This window comes from Salvelinus sp. IW2-2015, linkage group LG15, assembly GCF_002910315.2.
Source record: "Salvelinus sp. IW2-2015 linkage group LG15, ASM291031v2, whole genome shotgun sequence".
In the NCBI taxonomy this organism is placed as follows: Eukaryota; Metazoa; Chordata; class Actinopteri; order Salmoniformes; family Salmonidae; genus Salvelinus; species Salvelinus sp. IW2-2015.
This window is the reverse complement of record NC_036855.1, coordinates 21,809,380-21,833,612: the sequence shown is the minus strand read 5'-3', so window position 1 is coordinate 21,833,612 and position 24,233 is coordinate 21,809,380. Positions and strand designations below refer to the sequence as shown.

The 24,233-nt window shown below is 42.7% G+C and overlaps 1 protein-coding gene across 10 annotated transcripts in view; it reads left to right on the top strand.

Moving 5' to 3' along the window:
- Nucleotides 1-24,233, top strand: part of LOC111974128 (AP2-associated protein kinase 1) — a 43,007-nt gene that overhangs the window by 1,235 nt on the left and 17,539 nt on the right. For 7 of the 10 annotated variants that reach the window (XM_024001721.3, XM_024001720.3, XM_024001719.3 and 4 more), the window contains exons 2-16: nucleotides 12,994-13,112; nucleotides 13,826-13,934; nucleotides 14,045-14,187; nucleotides 14,404-14,525; nucleotides 14,693-14,774; nucleotides 16,970-17,102; nucleotides 17,299-17,402; nucleotides 18,062-18,141; nucleotides 18,235-18,389; nucleotides 19,371-19,558; nucleotides 21,701-21,916; nucleotides 22,709-22,902; nucleotides 23,198-23,385; nucleotides 23,502-23,597; nucleotides 24,097-24,192. In XM_024001721.3, the coding sequence (XP_023857489.1) occupies nucleotides 12,994-13,112; nucleotides 13,826-13,934; nucleotides 14,045-14,187; nucleotides 14,404-14,525; nucleotides 14,693-14,774; nucleotides 16,970-17,102; nucleotides 17,299-17,402; nucleotides 18,062-18,141; nucleotides 18,235-18,389; nucleotides 19,371-19,558; nucleotides 21,701-21,916; nucleotides 22,709-22,902; nucleotides 23,198-23,385; nucleotides 23,502-23,597; nucleotides 24,097-24,192 (2,025 nt within the window). The remainder of the gene's footprint in view (nucleotides 1-12,993; nucleotides 13,113-13,825; nucleotides 13,935-14,044; nucleotides 14,188-14,403; nucleotides 14,526-14,692; nucleotides 14,775-16,969; nucleotides 17,103-17,298; nucleotides 17,403-18,061; nucleotides 18,142-18,234; nucleotides 18,390-19,370; nucleotides 19,559-21,700; nucleotides 21,917-22,708; nucleotides 22,903-23,197; nucleotides 23,386-23,501; nucleotides 23,598-24,096; nucleotides 24,193-24,233) is intronic. The other 3 variants (XM_070447029.1, XM_024001724.3, XM_024001725.3) reach the window with 2 other exon arrangements.

Sequence of the window (24,233 nt, the reverse complement as noted above, 5' to 3'; positions counted from 1 at the left end):
AACACGTATATATGTTACGAATTCCACTTTCTGGGTTAGGGGAAGGGTTAGCTAACATCCTAAGTAGTTGCAAAGTAGCTAAAAATAATAAGTAGTAATATAAAAGTTGCTCCAATGCTAAAGTTGTCTAATGAGATTCGAACACGCAACCTTTGGGTTGCTGGACGTTCGCGTTATACGCACACCTATCCACCCCAATCAGTCTTAAGTAACCTTCTGTCTTATGTAACCATACACAATGTAACATATACGAATTTCAGTGTCCCGTATTTAAAATGTCTATGAGACCAAGCTGTGATATGGCCTCCATCCTATGATCTCAATCTAACATAAACTAACATTAGCTGCTTTTGTTTGCAAATAGTGTTATAACAGATTGGCTTTAATTTTAATTCTTGGCGATATCAAGAATTCTGTCATCATGGTCAATAATAAGGACTTAGCCTAGCCTATGCCTGGGGGCCTTGGAAGCTTGGCTATGGTATGCAACTGCTGTAACAGCTGTGAGRGCCCTAAAACAGCTGTGGTGTCACTGGTAGTGTCAGGATTAATTTGGAATGTGACCACCAGATGGATGGTGATGGGAATCTAAAAACTGGACAGTCTCCATCCTGAAGCAGATGGGGCATCTAGGGCATGGGCAAGGTTGTATCAAGCATTTCTATCATTCAGGATTGTCCACCTGGTTGGTCTTTCACAGGAGGAACATGGCCCTGGAATTGGAATCTCACCTCATCATAACTGACATACATTATAGGCTAACATTTCTAGCCCCCATTCCTCAAGAATGGAGGAACAAGGTATTATTTTAAGTCTGCTCAGACATTATTACCTTCTGACTGAGTCACAACTCTTGATGACAAATGGAGGGGATAAAAAAATGTGGGATTTTAGATGAGGGTATCAGTACAATTTGCTACATGAGGACTGTAGGAGCCAAACGGGTCATATTGTTTCCAATTAATTTCTGTTGTATGTGTGTTCACCATTAATCTCCGGTCAATGGAGGATGGAGAATATACTTAAAAGGAATAGATGCTCCAAGGCCTACTGGGAGTGACTGTAATGGCAGCACACAGTGGGGAGGCCTATAACTTAAGGCAATAAATTAGCACATGCTCCACACAATACATTATCTTTCAGATTAGATTGGGAGAATTGTGTTGGTTTGGCAACGCGGCTTGTCTTTGGTCACTGACTTTTGTGGGTGTGTGCATTTGCTTCACAGGGTTGGTTGGAACATTGACACAGCTTACCTCTTGAGCTATGTTCTCCTTCACATGATGTTGATGATCATCTGGCATTGTCATTTCTTAATATGTTTGGTAGACCCGAATCTGAAGTCATCATGAGGGGCCACAGTTGCTCGTGGGTATGCGTACATTTTAGTGGCCCTCCTCTTTACAGCGGAGATACTTTTTTGTACGTTTTAGAGTTCAACTCAAGCAATTCTACACATTTTGCCTTGGGCTGTAGAGAAAATGTTTGCAGTTTTAATGTGTGACCCACCATCTGGATTTGGTCCTATGTAGCAACATTTGGAATTGTTTTTTACATTGGATAAAAGTAGACTAAGCTGGAAAATGGTATATCAATGGGAAAGTAATTCTGCTTTGAGAGTTGATGAACTTGTAACCCCACTTTTAAGAAAATTGTCCATGAATATTTTTGTTACACCTACTGGAGAGCATGTTGTCTACACCCATTCAGCATTGTTCACACCCTCTTAAGCCTTAGCCCCACACATCTCTTTAAGGATTCACATGTGAGGCCATGTACTAAACCGAGTGAGTAGTGTAGTAAACAACCAAAGATATCAAGACAAAAAATTGTAAAAGTAGTAGCCTACAATAAGTGTGAACTCCATTTAAAAAATATATTATCTAGTCCTTGGCCTGTATCCAAATCTGACTTTGGTGCTGGTCATGTTGTTCACATTACCGTCTCTGTTAAACACGCACTATATCAAATGAAATCTAAGTTTGTCACATGCACAAGATACAGAAGGTGTAAAGGGTACATGGAAATGGTTACTTGTAAAATATTTTATCATTATTAAATGACGCTTACCAGGCGCACTTTTCTAAATTGATGGATCATGTGAAAGAAAGGCTATTACCACCCCCAGCCACATCTAGCTAGCGTAGCACCCCGTATTATCGGAATATTCAACAGCGTTTAAGAGATATATTACCTTTGTCGTGTCTGTGACTATCATTAAATGTGAAGACTGTTATTTTATCAAATCAATTCTCTGTAATTATTATTAAAACTATCATGTAAACTTTAACTAGGAAGTTGGGGCACCACAGGGAAAAAAATGAGTCTCTATTTCCCGAATCGACTCTTAAGATATTTTCAATTAGTCTTCCATTAATGATTATTAATTGTTACCTCATTAGTCTCATTCCAAACGTCGTAAAATTATTGGTTATCTGCACAAACCCTAGTTTCCATAATGATTCAGCAATATACAAATTGGCTTAATTATTTATTAACTAAATAATCACAGAAATACATAACAAACAGTAGATATTGGTTACTAACAATGATAGAAAAGTCCCTAGTGGGCTAATCCGATATGACTGCTTGGAAGACAAAAGGAAAGGGGTGGAGACTGGGAAAGACCAATTGGATTCACTACACAGTCTAGAATTATATTAATTGAAATGCTAATCATTTGCACGTGAACGGCCGCTCATTCGAGGATAATTGCAATTTATATATTTAAGCTCTGTCGTTGTCTTCTCTGTTGGAATATTCAATCGTCCTGTAGGGTTCATCAGAGTCTCTGGTTAACTTTCCCAGAAGTCACAATGTCTTTTGCGGTTGTAGGTGGTTAGAATGGATATTTCAGAGTACCATTCAGAAATCTTCTCATAGATAGATGCTTCAGTGGTTGTCGGTATTCTCTTTCTAGACTTGTATAATTACTAGTCTGCAGCTAGAAATTACATATCTAAGATTTGCTCTTATTCTGTAGGGACTGATAGTCTCAGAGTTGAACCATTTCCAGCCGTGTAGCCAATGCTCCACGTGGTATGGACTTGTCCTTTGGTAGAGTTGTAGTGCAAACTATTTTAACATGTTGCGTCAGCTGCATGTTTTCTAGTCTGGTGTGAATTTCTTCAGGAGTGGGTTTTATCCTCTGTCGAAGACGGTGCGGTTCTATGACGCCTAATGTGATGTCTGGGCTCACGGGGGTGTAGCCACTGAGTAGAAAAAATATTAAAAGGTATCAGAGATAGTGTTGTCACGGTACCAAAAATGTTACAAAAGATACCAGGCTAAATATTACGATACCTAGTAGTATCGCGATACCACGGTGTAAAGATAAATAATTGGCCTAGCATCCTGTTTGCCCCGTCCCCCAGAGGCTTGTCCACGTTTTCTAAACATTTTCCAAAAAACCTGTCACTGAAATTCACACTTACTCAATACAACACATTGAGTTGAACTTCACACTGTTCAGTGTATAATAGAATATGGCATTGAATGGCTGATTTGCTCATATTTCCAAAGGCCTACCTGTGATTTGGCTGGAGGAATGGGAGGAACGAAAATACATGCGTAAGGATCTGCATGTCATTGTGTCAGTAAGGGGAAAACACTGCATGAACCCTTTACCCTTCAGTTAATGCACACACACTCTCCCTCCCATCCACACACTCTCTCGGTCTCCCTCACTCTCAAACACACACACCACTCTCTCTCCCACAAACACACCTATACACACTGCTCCCAGTTTAAAACGTTAGACACCAAACAGAATTTAAGGAGCACCAGAAAGAAATAGATTTTTTTTATTTACTTAGGCTTACATTAGGCCAATAGGAATCTTACCTTTTTGAAGCACATCTCATGACTAGCAGACCTTTTACCTTTTCTTCCTGTGCCAATAAAATTGGCCTGAACCTACTGTCAAGTTACCAGGTTGTTAGCTAGCTAGGTAACATGACTGAATGTTGTTTGTTATCAAAACAATAATCAGCGACCCGGTATTAGTTTTAAATGTTCCTTGACATAGTTTGTGAAATATCAAATGCGCGCGAATACCTATACAAAGAAAGAAAAAGGCATCTCTGGTAACATGGGTAAAATACTACTTGAGTAAAAGTATCTGGTTTAAATTGTACTTAAGTACAGTGGTGGAAAAAGTACTAAATTGTCTTACTTAAGTAGAAGTAAATTGATTATATTAAGCAAACAGCATGATTTTATTAGTTTATTTTTATTGCGGACAGACAGGGACATAGTGAGCTATATTGATAGATGCCTGAGCATTCTAAATGTAACGACTACTTTTGGGTGTCAGGGAAACGTGTGAGAGTAAAAAGTACATATTTTCTTTAGGAATGTAGTGGAGTAAAGGTAAAAGTTGTAAACAACATAAATAGTAGGGATGCACCGATATGACATTTTTGGCCGATACCAATATCTGATATTTTTCTTGCCAACAAACCCGATACCGATAACCAAAATTTAAAATTTTAGCAGCCTTAAGCGTTCTAGTACAGTTAAATAGTTGAAACACACACTGATCAAAAAGTTAGTTGGCATTTACAGGTGAAGTCGGAAGTTTACATACACTTAGGTTGGAGTCATTAAACTAGTTTTTCAACCACTCCASAAATTTCTTGTTAACAAACTATAGTTTTGGCAAATCGGTTAGGACATCTACTTTGTGCATGACACAAGGAATTTTTCCAACAATTGTTTACAGACAGATTATTTCACTTATAATTCACTGTATCACAATTCCAGTGGGTCAGAAGTTTACATACACTAAGTTGACTGTGCCTTTAAACAGCTTGGAAATGTCCAGAAAATTGTCATGGCTTTAGAAGCTTCTGATAGGCTAATTGACATAATTTGAGTCAATTGGAGGTGTACCTGTGGATGTATTTCAAGGCCTACCTTCAGACTCAGTGCCTCTTTGCTTGACATCAAGGGAAAATCAAAAGAATTCAGCCAAGACCCCAGAAACAAAATTGTAGACCTCCACAAGTCTGGTTCATTCTTGGAAGCAATTTCCAAATGCCTGAAGTTACCACGTTCATCTGTACAAACAATAGTACGCAAGTATAAACACCATGGGACCACGCAGCTGTTGTACCGCTCAGGAAGGAGACGCATTCTGTCTCCTAGAGATTAACGTACTTTTGTACGAAAAGTGCAAATCAATCCCAGAACAGCAGCAAAGGACATTGAAGATGCTGGAGGAAAKGGGTACAAAAGTATCTATATCCACAGTAAAACGACCAAATCAAAACCTATAATTTTATGTATTTTCACAAGTTTGGATAGCACAGTACATTGAGTAGAGCACAGTAGATTACACTTCAATTAAATACAGTTCAGTAGTGATTAGAGCACAGTGGAATATGTCCTATACAATACAGTAAAGAAAAGTACAGTATATTATACTGTACTGAACTGTGCTGTACCCTACTCTGTACTGTACTGTGCTGTGATGTCCAAACTTGTGAAACAAGAGGAGAATGACACTCATATCCATAATGATACATTTCTGTGTAGTACAGATCAGGGACCCATGATGTAATTCCGTTGCCGGGTGTAAATCCACTTCACTTAATGTAGTTCAGTAACCAAAATATATTTTTTCAAACTGAAGGTGCCATGTCATAGCTGACACCCCATTATTTCTGCAAACATCTTTGAATCTTAATTCAGAGCAGATATTGTTTTTTGAAAAATGTGGTCGAATAAAACCTGAGGGAGATATTACCATAATTCCATTACCGAAGTTTGCATCTGCACAGTTTTTCCACTAAATTCGTTTTTGGAAATGAAGTAGTCTTTGTGCATAGAGTTTGTATGGTTTATTAAAATTTGAAATCAAGTTTAATTTTTTTGGGGCATACAGTTGTGGCCAAAAGTTTTGAAGGACACAAATATTAATTTTCAAAGTTTGCTGCCTCAGTTTGTATGATGGCAATTTGCATATATTCCAGAATGTTATGAAGAGTGATCAGATGAATTGCAATTAATTGCAAAGTCCCTCTTTGCCATGCAAATGAACTGGATCCCAAAAAAACATTTCCACTGCATTTCAGCCCTGCCACAAAAGGACCAGCTGACATCATGTCAGTGATTCTCTCGTTAACACAGGTGTGAGTGTTGACAAGGCTGGAGATCACTCTGTCATGCTGATTGAGTTCGAATAACAGACTGGAAGCTTCAAAAGGAGGGTGCTGCTTGGAATAATTGTTCTTCCTCTGTCAAACATGGTTTCCTGCAAGGAAACACGTGCCGTCATCATTGCTTTGCAGAAAAAGGGCTTCCGAGGCAAGGATATTGCTGCCAGTAAGATCGCACCTAAATCAACCATTTATCGGATCATCAAGAACTTCAAGGAGAGCGGTTCAATTGTTGTGAAGAAGGCTTCGGGGCGCCCAAGAAAGTCCAGAAAGCGCCAGGACCGTCTCCTAAAGTTGATTCAGCTGCGGGATCAGGGCACCACCAGTACAGCGCTTGCTCAGGAATGGCAGCAGGCAGGTGTGAGTGCACAGAGGCGAAGACTTTTGGAGGATGGTCTGGTGTCAAGAAGGGCAGCAAAGAAGCCACTTCTCTCCTGGAAAAACATCAGAGACAGACTGATATTCTGCAGAAGGTACAGGGATTGGACTACTGAGGACTGGGGTAAAGTTATTTTCTCTGATGAATCCCCTTTCCGATTGTTTGGGGCATCTGGAAAAAAAGCTTGTCCGGAGAAGACAAGGTGAGCGCTACCATCAGTCCTGTGTCATGCCAACAGTAAAGCATCCTGAGACCATTCATGTGTGGGGTTGCTTTTCAGCCAAAGGTGTGGGCTCACTCACAATTTTGCCTAAGAACACAGCCATGAATAAAGAATGGTACCAACACATCCTTCGAGAGCAACTTCTCCCAACCATCCAGAAACAGTTTTGGTGACGAACAATGCCTTTTCCAGCATGATGGAGCACTTTGCCATAAGGCAAAAGTAATAACTAAGCGGCTCGGGGAACAAAACATCGATATTTTGAGGCCATGGCCAGGAAACTCCCCAGACCTTAAGAGCTTGTAAGTAAGCATTTCACGGTAACAGGATTATGCTTTGACTCTTTCACTTTAAAATGTACAGTCTTGGCCAAAAGTTTTGAGAATGACACATATTAATTTCCACAAAGTTTGCTGCTTCCGTGTCTTTAGATATTTTTGTCAGATGTTACTATGGAATACTGAAGTATAATTACAAGCATTTCATAAGTGTCAAAGGCTGTTATTGACAATGACATGAAGTTGATGCAAAGAGTCAATATTTGCAGTGTTGACCTTTCTTTTTCAAGACCTCTGCAATCCACCCTGGCATGCTGTCAATTAACTTCTGGGCCACATCCTGACTGATGGCAGCCCAATCTCGCATAATCAATGCTTGTAGTTTGTGGGGTTTTGTTTGTCCACCCGCCTCTTGAGGATTGACCACAAATTCTCAATGGAATTAACCTGTTAGTGATCCCTTCGCGCGCCAATCCCTTTAGCGGGATCGATTTGACAACATCCAGTGAAATTGCAGAGCGCCAAATTCAAACTACAGAAATGTCAATATTCAAGATTCACGAAAATATAACTGTAATACATCAAAATAAAGCTTAATTTTTTGTTAATCCAGCCGCAGTGTCAGATTTCAAAAAGGCTTTACGGCGAAAGCAGACCATGCGATTATCTGAGGAGAGCGCCCCGCATACAAACACATGAAAATCATTTTCAACCGGGCAGGTAACGACACAAAAGTCAGAAATAACAATATAATAAATGCCTTACCTTTGAATATCTTCTTTTTGCAATCCCAAATGTCTGTGACACAATGAATGGTCGTTTTGTTCGATAAATTCCTTCTTTATATCCCCAAAATGTCAATTTATTTGACGCGTTTGATTCAGAAATACACCGGTTCCAACTCGCCCAACATGACTACAAAGTATCTAAGTTACCTGTAAACTTGGTCCAAACATTTCAAACAACGTTCCTAATCAAACCTCAGGTATCCTAAAACGTAAATAATCGATAAAATTTAAGACAGGATAAACTGTTTCCAATATTGGATAAAAAACAACGTGAAGCACGTTCCAGTTCATGCACACCAAACAGAGTCCACCTGGAGTGACACATACAAAGAACAGCCATACTTCTTCATTTCTCAAAAGAAAAACATTGAAGAATTTCTAAAGACTGTTGACATCTAGTGGAAGCCATAGGAACTGCAATCAGGTTCCTATTAAATAGGGCTTCCCATAGAAAGCCGTTGGGAAATACTGTGAACTCCATTTTTTTCCCTGGATGGTTTGTCCTTGGGGTTTTGCCTGGCAAATCAGTTTTGTTATACTCAGACATTATTTTAACAGTTTTAGAAACTTTTGTGTTTTCTATCAATATACCAATTTTATATGTATATCCTAGCTTCTGGGCCTGAGTAACAGGCAGTTTACTTTGGGCATGCTTTTCATCCAGACGTGAAAATACTGCCCCCTATCCCTAAGAAAATCCAACAGTGCAGTTCAAGAAGAGTTAAGAAAATATTTACCAAATAGACTGAAGTAAAAAGTGACACAATAAGAATAACAATAATGAGGCTATATACAAGGGGAACTGGTACCGAGTCAGTGTGCGGGGGTACAGGTTAAATGAGGTAATTTGTACATGTAGGTAGGGGTGAAGTGACTGCATAGATAATAAACAGTGAGTAGCGACAGTGTACAAAAGGGAGGGGAGGTCAGTCAATGTAAATTGTCCGGTGGCTATTTTATTAATTGTTCAGCAGTCTTATGGCTTGGGGGTAGAAGCTGTTAAGGAGCCTTTTGGTCCTAGACTTGGCGCTCCGGTACAGCTTGCCGTGCGGTAGCAGAGAGAACAGTCTATGACTTGGGTGACTGGAGTCTCTGACAATTTTATGGGCTGTCCTCTGACACCGCCTATTATATAGGTCCTGGATGGCAGGAAGCTTGGCCCCAGTGATGTACTGTGCTGTACACATGCCCCTTTGTAGCGCCTTATGGTCAGATGCTGAGCAGTTGCCATACCAGGCGGTGACGTAACAGGTCAGGATGCTCTCGATGGTGCAGCTGTAGAACTTATTGAGGATCTGGGGAACCATGCCAAATCTCTTCGGTCTCCTGAGGGGGAATAGGTTTTGTCGTGCCCTCTTCATGACTGTCTTGGTGTTTGGACCATGATAGTTCGTTGGTGATGTGGACACCAAGGAACTTGAAACTCTCGACCCGCACCACTACAGCCCTGACAATGTTAATGGGGGCCGTTTCGGCCCGTCTACCATTCTTCTTGATTGATGCTATTGGCTCAGTGTGCTGCTGTCTGCATTGTTGTCAACACCATTAACCCATTAGGCTGCTTTGCTCTCCACACCATATCCCTATGCTCTACACAGTACTGTCCCGTCCATGAGCCATCTACACCCACAGTCTAGTCTGCTGAGCCCGACGCTGTGTCCCCCAAACACTAATGCTCTGCTTTAGAGACAATGCTACGCTGATCCACACGACCATGGTCAAAGTGAATGTGCCATTCTGTCAACTGAGGGCCTGTTGCTGAATAATAGATGGGCACCATGTGTCGGTCCGTACCACCCCTGGTTGAATGCCTGGATATCTTCACTTTCAGTTCTCAGCAGGTTTAGGACTACTCCTCTATGAAAGTGAGTGTGTCATTCAGAGGAGACAGTGACACATGGGGGTTGGATGATACAGTCAAAGCACAGTAAAATCATTCAGTATAACTAACTGGATAACTTTCTGAATATTCTCAAACCATGAATGAAGAGGCTGCTTATGTGATTCACTGGTCTGGGACCAGTGGTAGAACCAGCTGAGATGACCCTCTCCCTCAAACCACTTGCCCTCCATTAGAAATCACAAATTTTGACGAATGTTAGTTAGAATATTTTTCCATCGATACATTTTTCTGGCTGTAGATTTGCTTTCCTTCAGGCTATTTTTGTTCAGCTGGTTTTGAGGTATTGCAGGGTCACATTTGCAGGAATTGTCAAAGCAGTTTTGCCCCTGTTCTCTCAGCAATCCCAAGACCAGAAAGCATTTAGCTGCAACACTTTCTCTTTACAGTATCAACAAGGTGGGTCATTTACTCCAGTTTACAGGCGTGTAACGTTATTGCTGGTATGGTAACACTAGCCCTCTACTACTGACATTGTCATGGCGGAAGCCTGCCTGCCCCTCTCACTCTACTGTCAGAGAGTGCACACACAAACCACTGGGGCATGCTGGGAAAACCAACTGTCTTTTTCGAATCATCAACGAGTGTTAGCTGGTGCAAGCTGGTTTAATATAATAATAATGCCTACTGGAGACTCGACAGTGCCAGTAGAATTGTCTTCTCCATGCAGGATGCAGCATAATGCAGACGCCTCAGTGAGCATGATTATTAACCATGTAGTAGTCATATTTATTTATAGTTTGCTGTTTGTCGTCACTGCAATGGAGCTTGTCTATCATTGTTTCCTGAACTGTATGCCAAAACACTTAAGGATACTTTAATTATTTTTATTTGTGTTTGGTTGAGTGGACAGCGGGGTATTATACTGGCTGTCATCAGTGTTAAGGGGGAATGTTTATAATGTAGTTGTTGTTGGCCTGTCCAGTCTGGTGAAAGTCAATGGGCTGCTCGCGGCATGTTACTTAAGAAGGTGGCTAATCCCTCTAATTTCACGTAGGTGCCTGAGATTAGACGGCGCAAACTAGCAGTGGCTTGTCAGGACGAACCCTAGTCAGCTCAGACAGGACCACCCACACACACACTCCATGTTGTGTGTAGGTCTACATGTTTGTGCTTGCTCCCACAAGGTATTCTGATTTTAGCTTTGAAACGGGGACAAGATAGGCCTTGCTGGATACACTCTATTTTGCATATATTTGAGTTGATAACATAGATTTAGCTTGGCCCTCCACTGGTCGTACATTTACCATTCTACTGAGTGTATAGGCCACACTGATTATTTGAACTGAGTCTCATTGTACAGCAGTAGCTCCTATGGAACTGAAGGCTGTGGTCCAAAGCCTCTGATGATCAAACCCCAGACAGAACAGACAGATCACGTGGAGGGGAGCTGTCCTTGGCTTYGTGATGTGAGGCAGGCTGGATGACTCAGCCCAGGGCATGGCTCAGCGCAGGCAGCTACAGACAGCATGCTGGGAGAGCACAGGGCTGGCTACCAACAGGCCTCTCTGAGCAGCAGAAGCAGGCTCTTCTAATAGGACTGACTGTGTGTTTGTCCCAGTGAGTTCAGTGCAGGGTTCAAATGCTTTAGGCCTAGCTGTGTCAGCAGTGAAAATAGACAAGGAAGCAGTTGTCCAGTAGCCTAATGCTCTCAAAGGCTTGATTTAGACCTCACTTGTTATACAGGCTGCAGGTGCTCTGTAGTGCCTTATCTTCTGCATTCAAATGTACAGCCACCTCCCAGTTTGTATTGATTCTTCCCAGAGCATGCAGGCCCATCTAAAAAATAATCTACAAGATTCAGGAGGACAAACAAGCCTGGTTTCTGTGGTTTAGGGTGAGGTGCTGAAATGCCACTGCGGTACCAAGCCACCTGCACTGGAACGTGTCTGTTTATGGTGCTTGTGTGTGCGTGCAGCAGAGAGAAGAACCAATATGAAATCAATCTCTTATTCAGATTAGTGAAACTTGGTCCTGGCCCATATCTGTTTCTGCTCTGATCAGAACCTGGAGGTGCTTATTTAGCGTAGTGCATGTCAATGCAGCAGCACAGCAGAGCTCTCAACCAACCCCTCCGAGCATTGGCTCAGCTACTACTAGCCTATAGTTCTTAATCACAGACACACATACTACTCACCTTACAGCATTGTGCTGCTACAACACTGCAGAACCACCAATCCTTCAAAACACCAGCTCTGCATCACTGACATAAATGCACTACTGTTACCTTTCTTTGAACAATGTGAGATAAAAGTCTAGCTGAGATACATGCACAGTATGTTAAGTTCCAGACAGTGCTTCTACTGAACCCTGCCCATCTGATGGAATTATTCTTTATGGAGGTAAAGGCCAGCTCCCTTGCTGTGTGTGAAAGGTGTGTAGATGAAAGAGCCCAGTGTTGTACCACGCATGGAACAACAAGCCAGTACTGCCTCCTTGTTCAACAGAAACAAATAGTGGGCACAGCCAGCCACATACACAATCACTAGTGGTTTTGTGTGTCTGAATTAGCAGGTGAGCGAGATGGAGAGACCAACATAAGGGCCCTTTTGGAGCCTTGCCAGTTGCCCTGTGTCAGTACAATGTTCTTCTAATAGCCGGATGATGGAATCTCGCACTCTTCACTGTCTCCAGTCAGTGCTGCTGCTCCAATACCTGCAGTCTTTCTCTGTCTCGGCTCTACTGCTGACTCACCCAATGCTATTTTGAGCCGTCCTTTATCACAGCTCCCTCTGACTGAACACACATTTCACAACGTATCTTCCCAGCTAACTTTGCCACCCCCACTGTTTATCCAGGGTCATGAAGTGTGTGTGAGAGAGAGAGAGAGAGAGAGAGAGAGGGTGCACGTTGCCAGGGTTGCGTGGTGTGCTGCTGTCATGAGGTAATGGACAGACTGGAGGATGCCCGCTCTGCTCTGCTCAATCAGCCTCTTAGCAGCATCAGCAGCTAAGACTCATTCATTGAGGCTGAGCAGAGAGACTGGAGGAGGCTGACTGTCTATGACTCTGGGCTGATTCAGTTACTGTCGCTGACATTTGTGAAGGTCAAAGCTCATCATTTGGCTCAAGGGGGAACTAGTGTCACGAAGCGAACATTTGTCGCTCCATATTTAGCCATTTTCATGTTTATTGTATTCCGTTCTTGTTAAGTTGTCTGACATTGCAGCTGACTTCATTGGTGACCTGTGCTACCCAGTCACAGGTCAATGCAGAAATTTAAGCATCCTCTGCATTCTTTCTCACTCTCTCCCTCCCTCCACAGGAGGCTTTGCCATTGTGTTCCTGGTGCGGACCAACCAGGGGGTGCGCTGTGCTCTGAAGAGGATGTATGTCAACAACGAGCACGACCTGCAGGTCTGCGAGCTGGAGATCCAGATCATGGTGAGAACAGGCTCTGGGCTGGAGCCCTGCTTAGTCGGTCACTCAGTCCAACGTAGAATGCACACCTAGCTAATAGCTATATGGTTAGGCTCTTAGACAAAGGGGGCATTGGATTGTGTGAGGTCACTGACTCGTTGGAAACCACAGGATCACTGTGCTTCTGCTATAGTGAAGCGGATGTAGAACCATAGAGCAACATTACACAAATCAAAGAAGAGGGTTTTTTTTATTCTGGAAAAGGTGATATGGGAGTGTGTGATTTGCTGACTATGGAAGGGGAGGGTTGACAAGACTAACTTAAACATATACAGAGAGGAGATGGAGGGAAGGAGCAGGAGGGTGGGTAGTAATAGAGTTTCACTCTTAGCCCAGTTGGAGCCTGCTGCTGAATATGTTGAATTGGCATTCATGCAGCTAAACTCCCCCGCCCCCTTGGGCCTCCGTTGCCTAACTAGAGGCCATGCTGTAAGATAACTAGCCCCTGCAGCCACACCCTGGGGGGTATAATTGGTACAGGATGGCTATCATTATTACTTCCAGCCTTTTGGCATATCCTCATAGGCAGTAAGCTAGAGCAGAACGGTACACTCAGTCAGTCCAAAAAACAAACAAAGATCACCATTGTTATGGCACCCTGTTTGGAACTTGAAAGCCAACCAGAGATGTATGAGGTTCTTTATATTCTCTAAAATATTAACCAATTGTGTGTTCAGAGGGACCTCGTGGGCCACAGGAACATTGTGGGTTTCCTGGACTCCAGTATAACTGCAGTGGGAGCAGGAGATGTCTGGGAGGTCCTCATCCTCATGGACTTCTGTCGTGGTAATTCTGCTCGTCTTTCCTTCTCAAGCGCTTTAGTGGTTTCATTAGTGCACAAACCTCATACCTATTTTTTCCCAAACCCATTGTAAGTCCTTCCTGGTTTGTTACAGGTGGTCAGGTGGTGAACCTGATGAACCAGCGTCTGCAGACAGGCTTCACTGAGGCAGAGGTGCTGCAGATCTTCTGTGACACTTGCGAGGCCGTGGCCTGCCTCCACCAGTGCAAGACGCCAATCATCCATCGAGATCTCAAGGCACGAGCACTTGTCTTCACACACCCTCAGTCTGCACTTTACTTACACTTTAATGGCCTCATTGGCATTATCATGGCCTTTTAATCTGTTTTTCTTTAATACATGTCCTAGCTGCATATGTGTGTCAGCATGAAGTGAGCCATGAAGTGTATAAATATGTTAAACGCTATTCGAAGATGGTCTCAGGATTCATCTGTGTGTCTATCTCCTCTGCAGGTGGAGAATATCCTGCTCCATGACCGGGGACACTATGTGTTGTGTGACTTTGGCAGTGCCACCAACCGCTTCCAGAACCCTCAGACAGAGGGCGTTCCGCTGGTGGAGGAGGAAATCAAGAAGTGAGTGATTCTGAAGAGCTTCACCTCAACTGGAATACTGAACTCATGAAAGTGGTTTGATAGTTTTAGTCTAGTGAACCAACAAGTACAACAGTTTGGGATGTTGTGAGTTTATCTGTGATTGAAGTCCTTCCAAAATTGGTGTGCTCCCTTCCTTCCCATGTAAGGTACACTACTCTGTCATACCGAGCCCCAGAGATGATCAACCTCTATAATGGCACGGTCATCACTACAAAGGCAGACATCTGGGTGAGTTGGCATGCTGCTATATCACCATGAGAGATTATGACTGGTTTCTCTCCACTATATAGGGCGTTCACTCACTGCTCTAGAATGTGTGGAGAAACAGGGCAATTCAGGAGGGTACTGCAAGATGAATGTCAAAGTACAGTTTTCTTTTCCCTATGTCATTATAAATCACATAATCATTAGATTGTTCTCTAAAAAATGATAACCTTAATATACTTTCATTTGACAGTGTTGATGAAATAAGAACGTTCATTTGCTGTGACCGTTGCCAGTTTAGACCTCGCCGCTCTTCCATACAGTATTTGGCATTGTGTGGTAGTACCATTTGGAGGACTTTCCACGGTTTGGACCAATCAAAATCAACTTGATACCCTTGTAATTTTCATCTTCAGATCCTTTGCTTTCATTGGCTATATTGGTGATCAATCTACTTTGGGGGGAGGGACTTTTCTGTGGCAATTTTAAAGGGAAAGACTCAGAAATACACAATGAAAACAGGAACAGATTGTCTTTGTGGAGGGTGGATAATGAAATTCAGTCTGTTAGCTTTGTAAATAAATATACAGTACCAGTAAAAAGTTTGAACACACCTACTCATTCAAAGGATTTTCTTTATTTTTACTATTTTCTACATTGTAGAATAATAGTGAAAACATCAAAACTATGAAATAACACATAAGGAATCATGTAGTAATCAAAATGTTAAACAAATCAAAATATATTTTAGATTCTTCATAGTAGACACCCTTTGCCTTGACAGTTTTGCACACTCTTGGCATTCTCTCAACCAGCTTCACCTGGAATGCTTTTCCAACAGTCTTGAACGAGTAACCACATATGCTAACTATTTGTTGGTTGCTTTTCCTTTACTCTGCGGTCAAACTTATCCCAAACCATCTCAATTGGGTTGAGGAAAGGTGATTGTGGAGGCCAGGTCATCTGATGCAGCACTCCGTCACTAGTCCCACTAAGCGCAAACCAGATGGGATGGCGTATCGCTGCAGAATGCTGTGGTAGCCATGCTGGTTGTGTGCCTTGAATATTAAATAAATCACAGACAGTGTCACCAGCAAAGCACCATCACACCACCTCCTCGCTTCACGGTGGGAACCACACATGCAGATCTAATCCGTTCACCTACTCTGCATCACAAAGACACGGCGGTTGTATCCAAAAATCTCAAATTTGGACTCATCAGACTAAAGGACAGATTTCCACCGCTCTAATGTTCATTGCTCGTGTTTCTTGGCCCAAGCAAGTCTCATCTTATTGGTGTCCTTTAGTAGTAGTTTGTTGGCAGCAATTTGACCATAAAGGCCTAATTCGCACAGTCTCCTCTGAAGAGTTGATGTTGAGATGTCTGTTACTTGAACTCTGTGAAGCATTTATTTGGGCTGCAATCTGAGGTGCAGTTAACTCTAATGAATTTATCCTCTGCAGCAGAGGTAACTCTGGGTCTTCCTTTCCTGTGGTGGTCCTCATGAGAGCCAGTTTCATCATAGCGCTTGATGGTTTTTGCGACTGGACTTGAAGAAACTTTCAAAGTACTTGAAATGTTCTGGATTGACTGACATTCATGTCTTAAAGTAATGATGGACTGTTGTTTCTCTTTGCTTATTTGAGCTGTTCTTGAKATAATATGGACTTGGTCTTTTAGCCCTATTTGGTATCTTCTGTATACCACCCCTACCTTGTCACAACACAAATGATTGTCTCAAACACATTAAGATGGAAAGAAATTCCAAAAATGAACATTTAACAAGGCACACCTGTTAATTCAAATGGATTCCAGGTGACTACCTCATGAAGCTGGTTGAGAGAATGCCAAGTGTGCAAAGCTGTCATCAAGGCAAAGGGTGGCTGCTTTGAACAATCTCAAATATAAAATATATTTTGATTTGTTTATCACTTTTTTTCCCATATGTGTTATTTCATAGTTTTGATGTCTTCACTATTATTCTACAATGTAGAAAWTTMTTGTTTTTTAAGAGAAAAAAAGAACTTGAATGAGTAGGTGTGTCCAAATGACAAGAGACATGGGGTTTGGACAATTTGTTTTTCAGATGCAACTCTCTATTGAATGGACATATTTGTATAAACCTTCAATTAATGAATCATTTTATGGGTGAACACAGTTGGCTTGATGCCAAGTTAACACAAGGTGTGCTGATGCTTTCTGTGCTGTGGTTCTGCAGGCTATGGGCTGCCTGCTTTATAAGCTGTGCTACTTCACCCTGCCGTTTGGGGAGAGCCAGGTGGCCATCTGTGATGGCAGCTTCACTATTCCAGATAACTCCCGCTATTCCCCGGACATGCACTGCCTCATCAGTGAGTAGCCATCCTCCCCATCACCTTATACTCACTGGTCCATGTGTGTGTGTGAGAGAGTCAAGGCTCTGCCTTTGTTTTCTGTCTCTGTTTTTCTCTGTGCCATTTCTGTCTTACACAGTCCCAAGTATTTTAGTCCAATGAGTGAAATGTATTCGTATCATCATTACCAACCATATGTTTTTCCATTCATCAGGATACATGCTGGAGCCTGACCCTGAGAAGAGACCAGATATCTACCAAGTGTCCTACTTCTCCTTCAGGCTGGCCGGGATAGAATGCCCCATCCAGAACGTACATGTAAGTTACCTCACCATCAGTAATGACAACCGTACTAGAAAATCTCCCTGGAGACAAAGGTTACAACCAAATATTTCAATTGGTCATAATGTAGAGGACCTTTTTAATTTTATCTGAATTGTTATCTTGCCCGTTCCTAATGCCAGGTGTAAATACATCATTGAAAGTAAGAGATGATATGTAAGGCACTGTACTAGATGTTATTTATTTTTAAACGTAAGAAGCTTTCACGTTTTATTGAAATGTTTTATTCATGTCTTATCGTTTTGGAAAGCAACATAAGTGTAGTGTAAAATGCCAGAAGATGGTGGAGCAGGGAGCTTTGTGATTGTTGCCAGTTGGCTGCCCTCCATCCCCTAGGCCCCTTTGCTATGCATTGATGGTGCAATGTCAGCATTCAATCATCTGACACAGCACATTTCAGACCACATTCCCAGAGAGGCATCAAAGTGGACATTCAAAGCTGATTCATGAAATCTGTAACTGATCATTGAATTGCTGCAATCATATGTCATGCAAAAGTTTATAATGATAAAGGGTCCTTGTTCCTGCTCTGTGACCGAAGGAAAACTTTTAAACTAGAAATCTGGGTGAAGCTTATTGATTTTAGTTGGGTAGTATATCTAAGCATAGTACTCTAACTCTTTTCACCTTCTCAGAACTCCCCTATTCTTACAAAACTCCCCGAACCAATCAGAGCCAGCGAAGCTGTGGCCAAAAAAAGTCAATCCAAAGCCAGGTGAGTGAAGAGCATAAGTATCTGGGCTTTTTTTTATAGTTAAATATGTCAAGCTCCAGCAATGATAACCTGCCTTTCCTTTCCCCCTCCAAGGCTCACAGACCCCGTCCCCACAATGGAGACCTCCATCGCACCCCGTTCACGCCCCAAAGCTGGAGGGACCCAGCCCATCGGCATCCTGCCCATCCAGTCAGCCCTCACCCCACGCAAGAGACCCAACATGGCTGCAGGAGGGCCCCAGCCCATAGGTACGCATACAGTACACTACCCTCTATACAACCTCTGCTTCTCAAAGCTTGAACCGTAAGGATCTGATGATGTGTGAGCTGTGGCCTGCTAGCAGTGAAAGTCTCTTATCCTGTAACAAAGCACCCACCAAGATGGGCATCCTGCATTGAAATGTTCCACATCTTTGGCTGACATAACATGGCCTTGTAATCCCAGTGGTTCAATTTGTCCAGCAGGACAAGGTTTGAATTAATGAGCCCTTGGTGACATTCATAGTCTATCTGTCCATATGCTTGTATAGAGACGGATAGGAGCTTCAAGCTTGTCTGTTTCAGTCCATTGTTATGAATTCACCCTTATACTTGAGCTCCACTACGTATTGCTTTGCCATCAGTGTCGGTTCAATGTGACGTGTTACCTACTACACAGGGCCATGCTTTGAGAGCGGAGAGGAGCAGAGGGGAAGGGCATCTTATTCTATTTTCACCTACTGTACCATGTTCATTGATTATGCATAAGCACAATATCTTTGGTCCAGTTTTTTTGCAAGTACTCACTCAATTGTTGCTAGTGGGGTTGTACTGAATGATCCTTTAATTTTACAAGTTGCTTTTGTTTACACTGTGAACATGGTCATTGTAGCTAGCTAGCGTTTCTGCTAGCTAATAGCTTCTTGACTTCATAAATCTGGATAAAAGCCTCCGCTAAATGACAAATGTAAAATAAGCAGTGGTGTATAGTCAAGGCCATATACAACCACAATCAACTTTATTTCAATTCACAAGAGAATGAACACGTGCATCAGAGAATTGAACCGCAACGATTCTTGAGCTTGGACGCTGCTATTGGATGTGACGCAACGCGAGTGCGACATGGGCAGTATAGCAGCTTTCATTGATTTCAAAAGAAGCATTCCCTCAATGGCTGATGGCAATGCCGGAAGCCCAATGGCTGTAGTTTAGCAGGGCTGTTACAAGACAACCATCTTAACTGTATTACAGGTGTTTTAGCTGCCGCACAGCCTGCTGCTGCTGTCCAATCAGTTCAGCAGGCACTTGCTGCACAGGCCACATCCCCACTGGCTCAGACCACCTCTTCGCAACCCATGGCCACGCCCCAGCATCAGCAGGGTCTCTTCATGAAGCAGCAGGCAGCCGCCTTTTTCAGCCCACATCAGCAAGTCAACCAGGTGGGCATATCTCATATCAGTCTGCTAAAGGCACTATATATTTCATTGTGTTGACAATCTTGTTGCCATTTGCCAATAATATGAAGTAATTTCACTGCAATATTCCATTTACTTTATCTAAATAGTATTAGTTGGAGACTCCTTGGACATAAACATGGTCCACTGTATGCTCATGCTGTGTATGTAAAGATGCCATTGTTTGTTTTGTATCCATTTATTTATTGTCTAACTATGCAGAGTGCACTTTTATCAGGACCTCTGAATAACCTTGTGCTTTTGAATTAAATTGAATCAAACTGAATAACTTTATTGACTTTGCAGAAACTCCCCTCTGATCTGTTAAACCAGTTCACCACATGTAAATACTGTAAATGACAAGTTTCATGAAAAACACAGGACTCAGAAGGGTATTTACAGTGGGGCAAAAAAGTATTTAGTCAGCCACCAATTGTGCAAGTTCTCCCACTTAAAAAGATGAGAGAGGCCTGTAATTTTCATCATAGGTACACTTCAACTATGACAGACAAAATGAGAAGAAAAGAAATCCAGAAAATCACATTGTAGGATTTTTAATGAATTTATTTGCAAATTATGGTGGAAAATAAGTATTTGGTCAATAACAAAAGTTTATCTCAATACTTTGTTATATACCCTTTGTTGGCAATGACAGAGGTCAAACGTTTTCTGTAAGTCTTCACAAGGTTTTCACAACCTGTTGCTGGTATTTTGGCCCATTCCTCCATGCAGATATCCTCTAGAGCAGTGATGTTTTGGGGCTGTTGCTGGGCAACACGGACTTTCAACTCCCTCCAAAGATTTTCTATGGGGTTGAGATCTGGAGACTGGCTAGGCCACTCCAGGACCTTGAAATGCTTCTTACGAAGCCACTCCTTCGTTGCCCGGGTGGTGTGTTTGGGATCATTGTCATGCTGAAAGACCCAGCCACGTTTCATCTTCAATGCCCTTGCTGATGGAAGGAGATTTTCACTCAAAATCTCACGATACATGGCCCCATTCATTCTTTCCTTTACACGGATCAGTCGTCCTGGTCCCTTTGCAGAAAAACAGCCCCAAAGCATGATGTTTCCACCCCCATGCTTCACAGTAGGTATGGTGTTCTTTGGATGCAACTCAGCATTCTTTGTCCTCCAAACACGACGAGTTGAGTTTTTACCAAAAAGTTATATTTTGGTTTCATCTGACCATATGACTTTCTCCCAATCTTCTTCTGGATCATCCAAATGCTCTCTAGCAAACTTCAGACGGGCCTGGACATGTACTGGCTTAAGCAGGGGGACACGTCTGGCAGGATTTGAGTCCCTGGCGGCGTAGTGTGTTACTGATGGTAGGCTTTGTTACTTTGGTCCCAGCTGTCTGCAGGTCATTCACTAGGTCCCCCCGTGTGGTTCTGGGATTTTTGCTCACCGTTCTTGTGATCATTTTGACCCCACGGGGTGAGATCTTGCGTGGAGCCCCAGATCGAGGGAGATTATCAGTGGTCTTGTATGTCTTCCATTTCCTAATAATTGCTCCCACAGTTAATTTCTTCAAACCAAGCTGCTTACCTATTGCAGATTCAGTCTTCCCAGCCTAGTGCAGGTCTACAATTTTGTTTCTGGTGTCCTTTGACAGCTCTTTGGTCTTGGCCATAGTGGAGTTTGGAGTGTGACTGTTTGAGGTTGTGGACAGGTGTCTTTTATACTGATAACAAGTTCAAACAGGTGCCATTAATACAGGTAACGAGTGGAGGACAGAGGAGCCTCTTAAAGAAGAAGTTACAGGTCTGTGAGAGCCAGAAATCTTGCTTGTTTGTAGGTGACCAAATACTTATTTTCCACCACCATTTGCAAATAAATTCATTAAAAATCCTACAATGTGATTTTCTGGATTTATTTTCTAATTTTGTCTGTCATAGTTGAAGTGTACCTATGATGAAAATTACAGGCCTCTCTCATCTTTTTAAGTGGGAGAACTTGCACAATTGGTGGCTGACTAAATACTTTTTTGCCCCACTGTACATGTGGCGAACTGGTTTGCACTTCTCAGAGCAATAACTCATCCCAAACTTGGCCAAATGAGACAGTAGGGAGAGGTTTTCCTGAGCACTGGTTGTGTTTTTCCCACTATCCTATCCCTAAGCAGCATCAACTGGTGCAGACCCTCTACAAACGGCAGCAGCCTCCCATGCCAGCCCCCCAGAGCTCTGTGGCTATGCAGCCCAAAGCTAGTCCTGTTGCTCCTCTGCAGCCACCAGCCGGCCCTGTGCCCCCCTCCCCCCAAACAGCAGCTCCCCCTCAGCCTGCAGCCACAGGACCTGTGGCACCTGATTCCGACTCTGACTGTGACTCTGAGCCCACGGTAACCTCCCTCCCCTCTGGCAGCCTGCTGCTCTTTGGGACAGGGGGGCTAACGGGCCCTCTCTTTCTGTCTGGGGCCTTCGAATCTAGCTAATCACCTAACACTGACGTTGTATGCATTCTACATTTGAATTGGATTAGTTCCCTTTAAAATAACTGCATGTTTTATTGATCTATGTAAAAAATTGTAGAAATACTTGCTCTTGGATTTGTCCTGTATCCTGTAAACATCAGGGCTGCAATAAGGTGCAAACAAACAATGTAAAGACGGTCATCTTTTAATCTTTTTAGTCATTTTTTTCTAACATCAAAGATGGATATTTCATGCTTTGCATAGTGTTCAAAGATATACAACCAAAAAGATGAGTTTTAGAAGCTGTCTGGCTGCTTTTCCTTTCACTATGGTTAATGTCTAAGGTTGTCATGAAACATCTTTGTCTCTGGAATCTGTCACCACTCAGTTCTGTCTCTTGATTCCTGTGTTTTGTTATGTATTGTTCTGAATCTTCTAAATCCAACCTCTCAACAACAAAAAATATAATGAATAACTGATCATCCTCAAGACCCTACATTGGCGCTTTGCCACTAATCAACCATGTCTTTTCACTAACCAGTAGAATGTTTCAATATGGTTTTGCAATGGTTCTGTATTTTGGGATGCAATGAAATAATATCCTCTCTTAGAGAATGGCTAATCAACTTGTATCAACCTGTAATTTTCTTCCTTCTCTCCCTGATTTTCATATTCCGTGTGATATTTTTGCTAATCTTCATGACTGTCTTTCCTCCCCAGCCTCTGGCATCTGGCCGTGGGCTCCACAAGGTTGGCTCCCTGACGCCCCCCTCCTCCCCAAAGATGGGTCCCCGGGGTGGCCACAGGCGCATACTGAGCGATGTCACCCACAGTGCTGTGTTTGGGGTCCCAGTCAGCAGGTCCACCCAGCTACTGCAGGCGGCTGCAGCCGAGGCCAGCCTCAACAAGTCCAAGTAATCTGAATTAACTAATCTCAATGAACTAACAATCAACTGTCCAATTATTCTACTGACACAGAGAGAGAGATTCAGGCCAATGAATATACAACAGACAACCGTATAAACACCCCCTTTATAGCCCAGTTTAACACAGGAATAAACCGTCTATTCAATCTACAATTAACTCAATAGACTTTTAATTCACCCATATTTGCTTACAAGCTCTTTATTTGCACAGACTTGTTTGTACATAAGATAAATGAGATGGATGATTTCCACTGTAACCTTTGTTTCCGTATGTGTGTTGTAGGTCAGCCAGCACCACCCCCTCTGGCTCCCCCTGCTCCTCCCAGCAGAGTGTGAACCAGCCAGGTGAGGGCGGTGCCCAGACAGCTCCCTTTGCACCGACTGGCAGCTGGAACCCGTTTGGTGACGACAACTTCTCCAAGCTCACTGCTGAGGAGCTACTCAACAAGGATTTTACCAAGCTGGTCGAGAGTAAGACCACAATGCCCAATCTGTGTATACACATCTGCAAGTGCAATGGATAGGTGGTAGATAGAAAAAAGCGTCACCTCTGTTCATTTACCTAATTGTGTATGTCTTTATGACAGCTACAACAGGGGAGAGGGCCAGCCTCTCCACAGAGAACCTCATTCCAGGTCTGCAGCCTGTCTCTGCTGCTGGTGCTACAGGCAAGGCTTTCCCAGGTAAGGCTGTCCATGTTTTCAACAGCTCTCCTCCCTCTCCCTGTGTCATACCTACGTTATTATCCCTCCCTCATCTCTACATATTTCCCATGAGGTGTCCTCATGTGTTTTTAGGTGTTGGCTTCATCTCTAAATCTTTAAGACAAATGTTTTCTCKATTTTTCCTAATTTACAATGTATTAATATTGGTTTGTGTAGTTGTTGGTTTAGCTTCTGTAACTTCGTAGCAAGTACGGTATGCATGTGCAGTGCTTTGTTGCGTCATGATTAGGTGTCCCGTATATATCGGTCCCAGAGACATCCAACTGTCCCGTGTTCTAGAAAGCCCTTCTAGCCAATCAGAAACTAGTATTCAATAATGTTGTTTATTGTGTTGTCCTCAATGACATCTTGTTGACTTCAATTAGATCAATAACTGTAAAAAACCTCAACATCCTTCCTCCCCCTATTCTCCTGATAGCTCTCATTCTTTCTCTCTTTCTCCCTGTGTGATGTTAAGCTGAGAGATCTGCTGACATCCTGAGTTTGGATGCAGGCTCAGAGATGTTGAGTGGCCCGGACCCCTTTAACACACTCTCCCTCTCTGACACTCCAGGTAATGCCCTTTTCCAGCATGCAACATTGTTGTGCAATGAA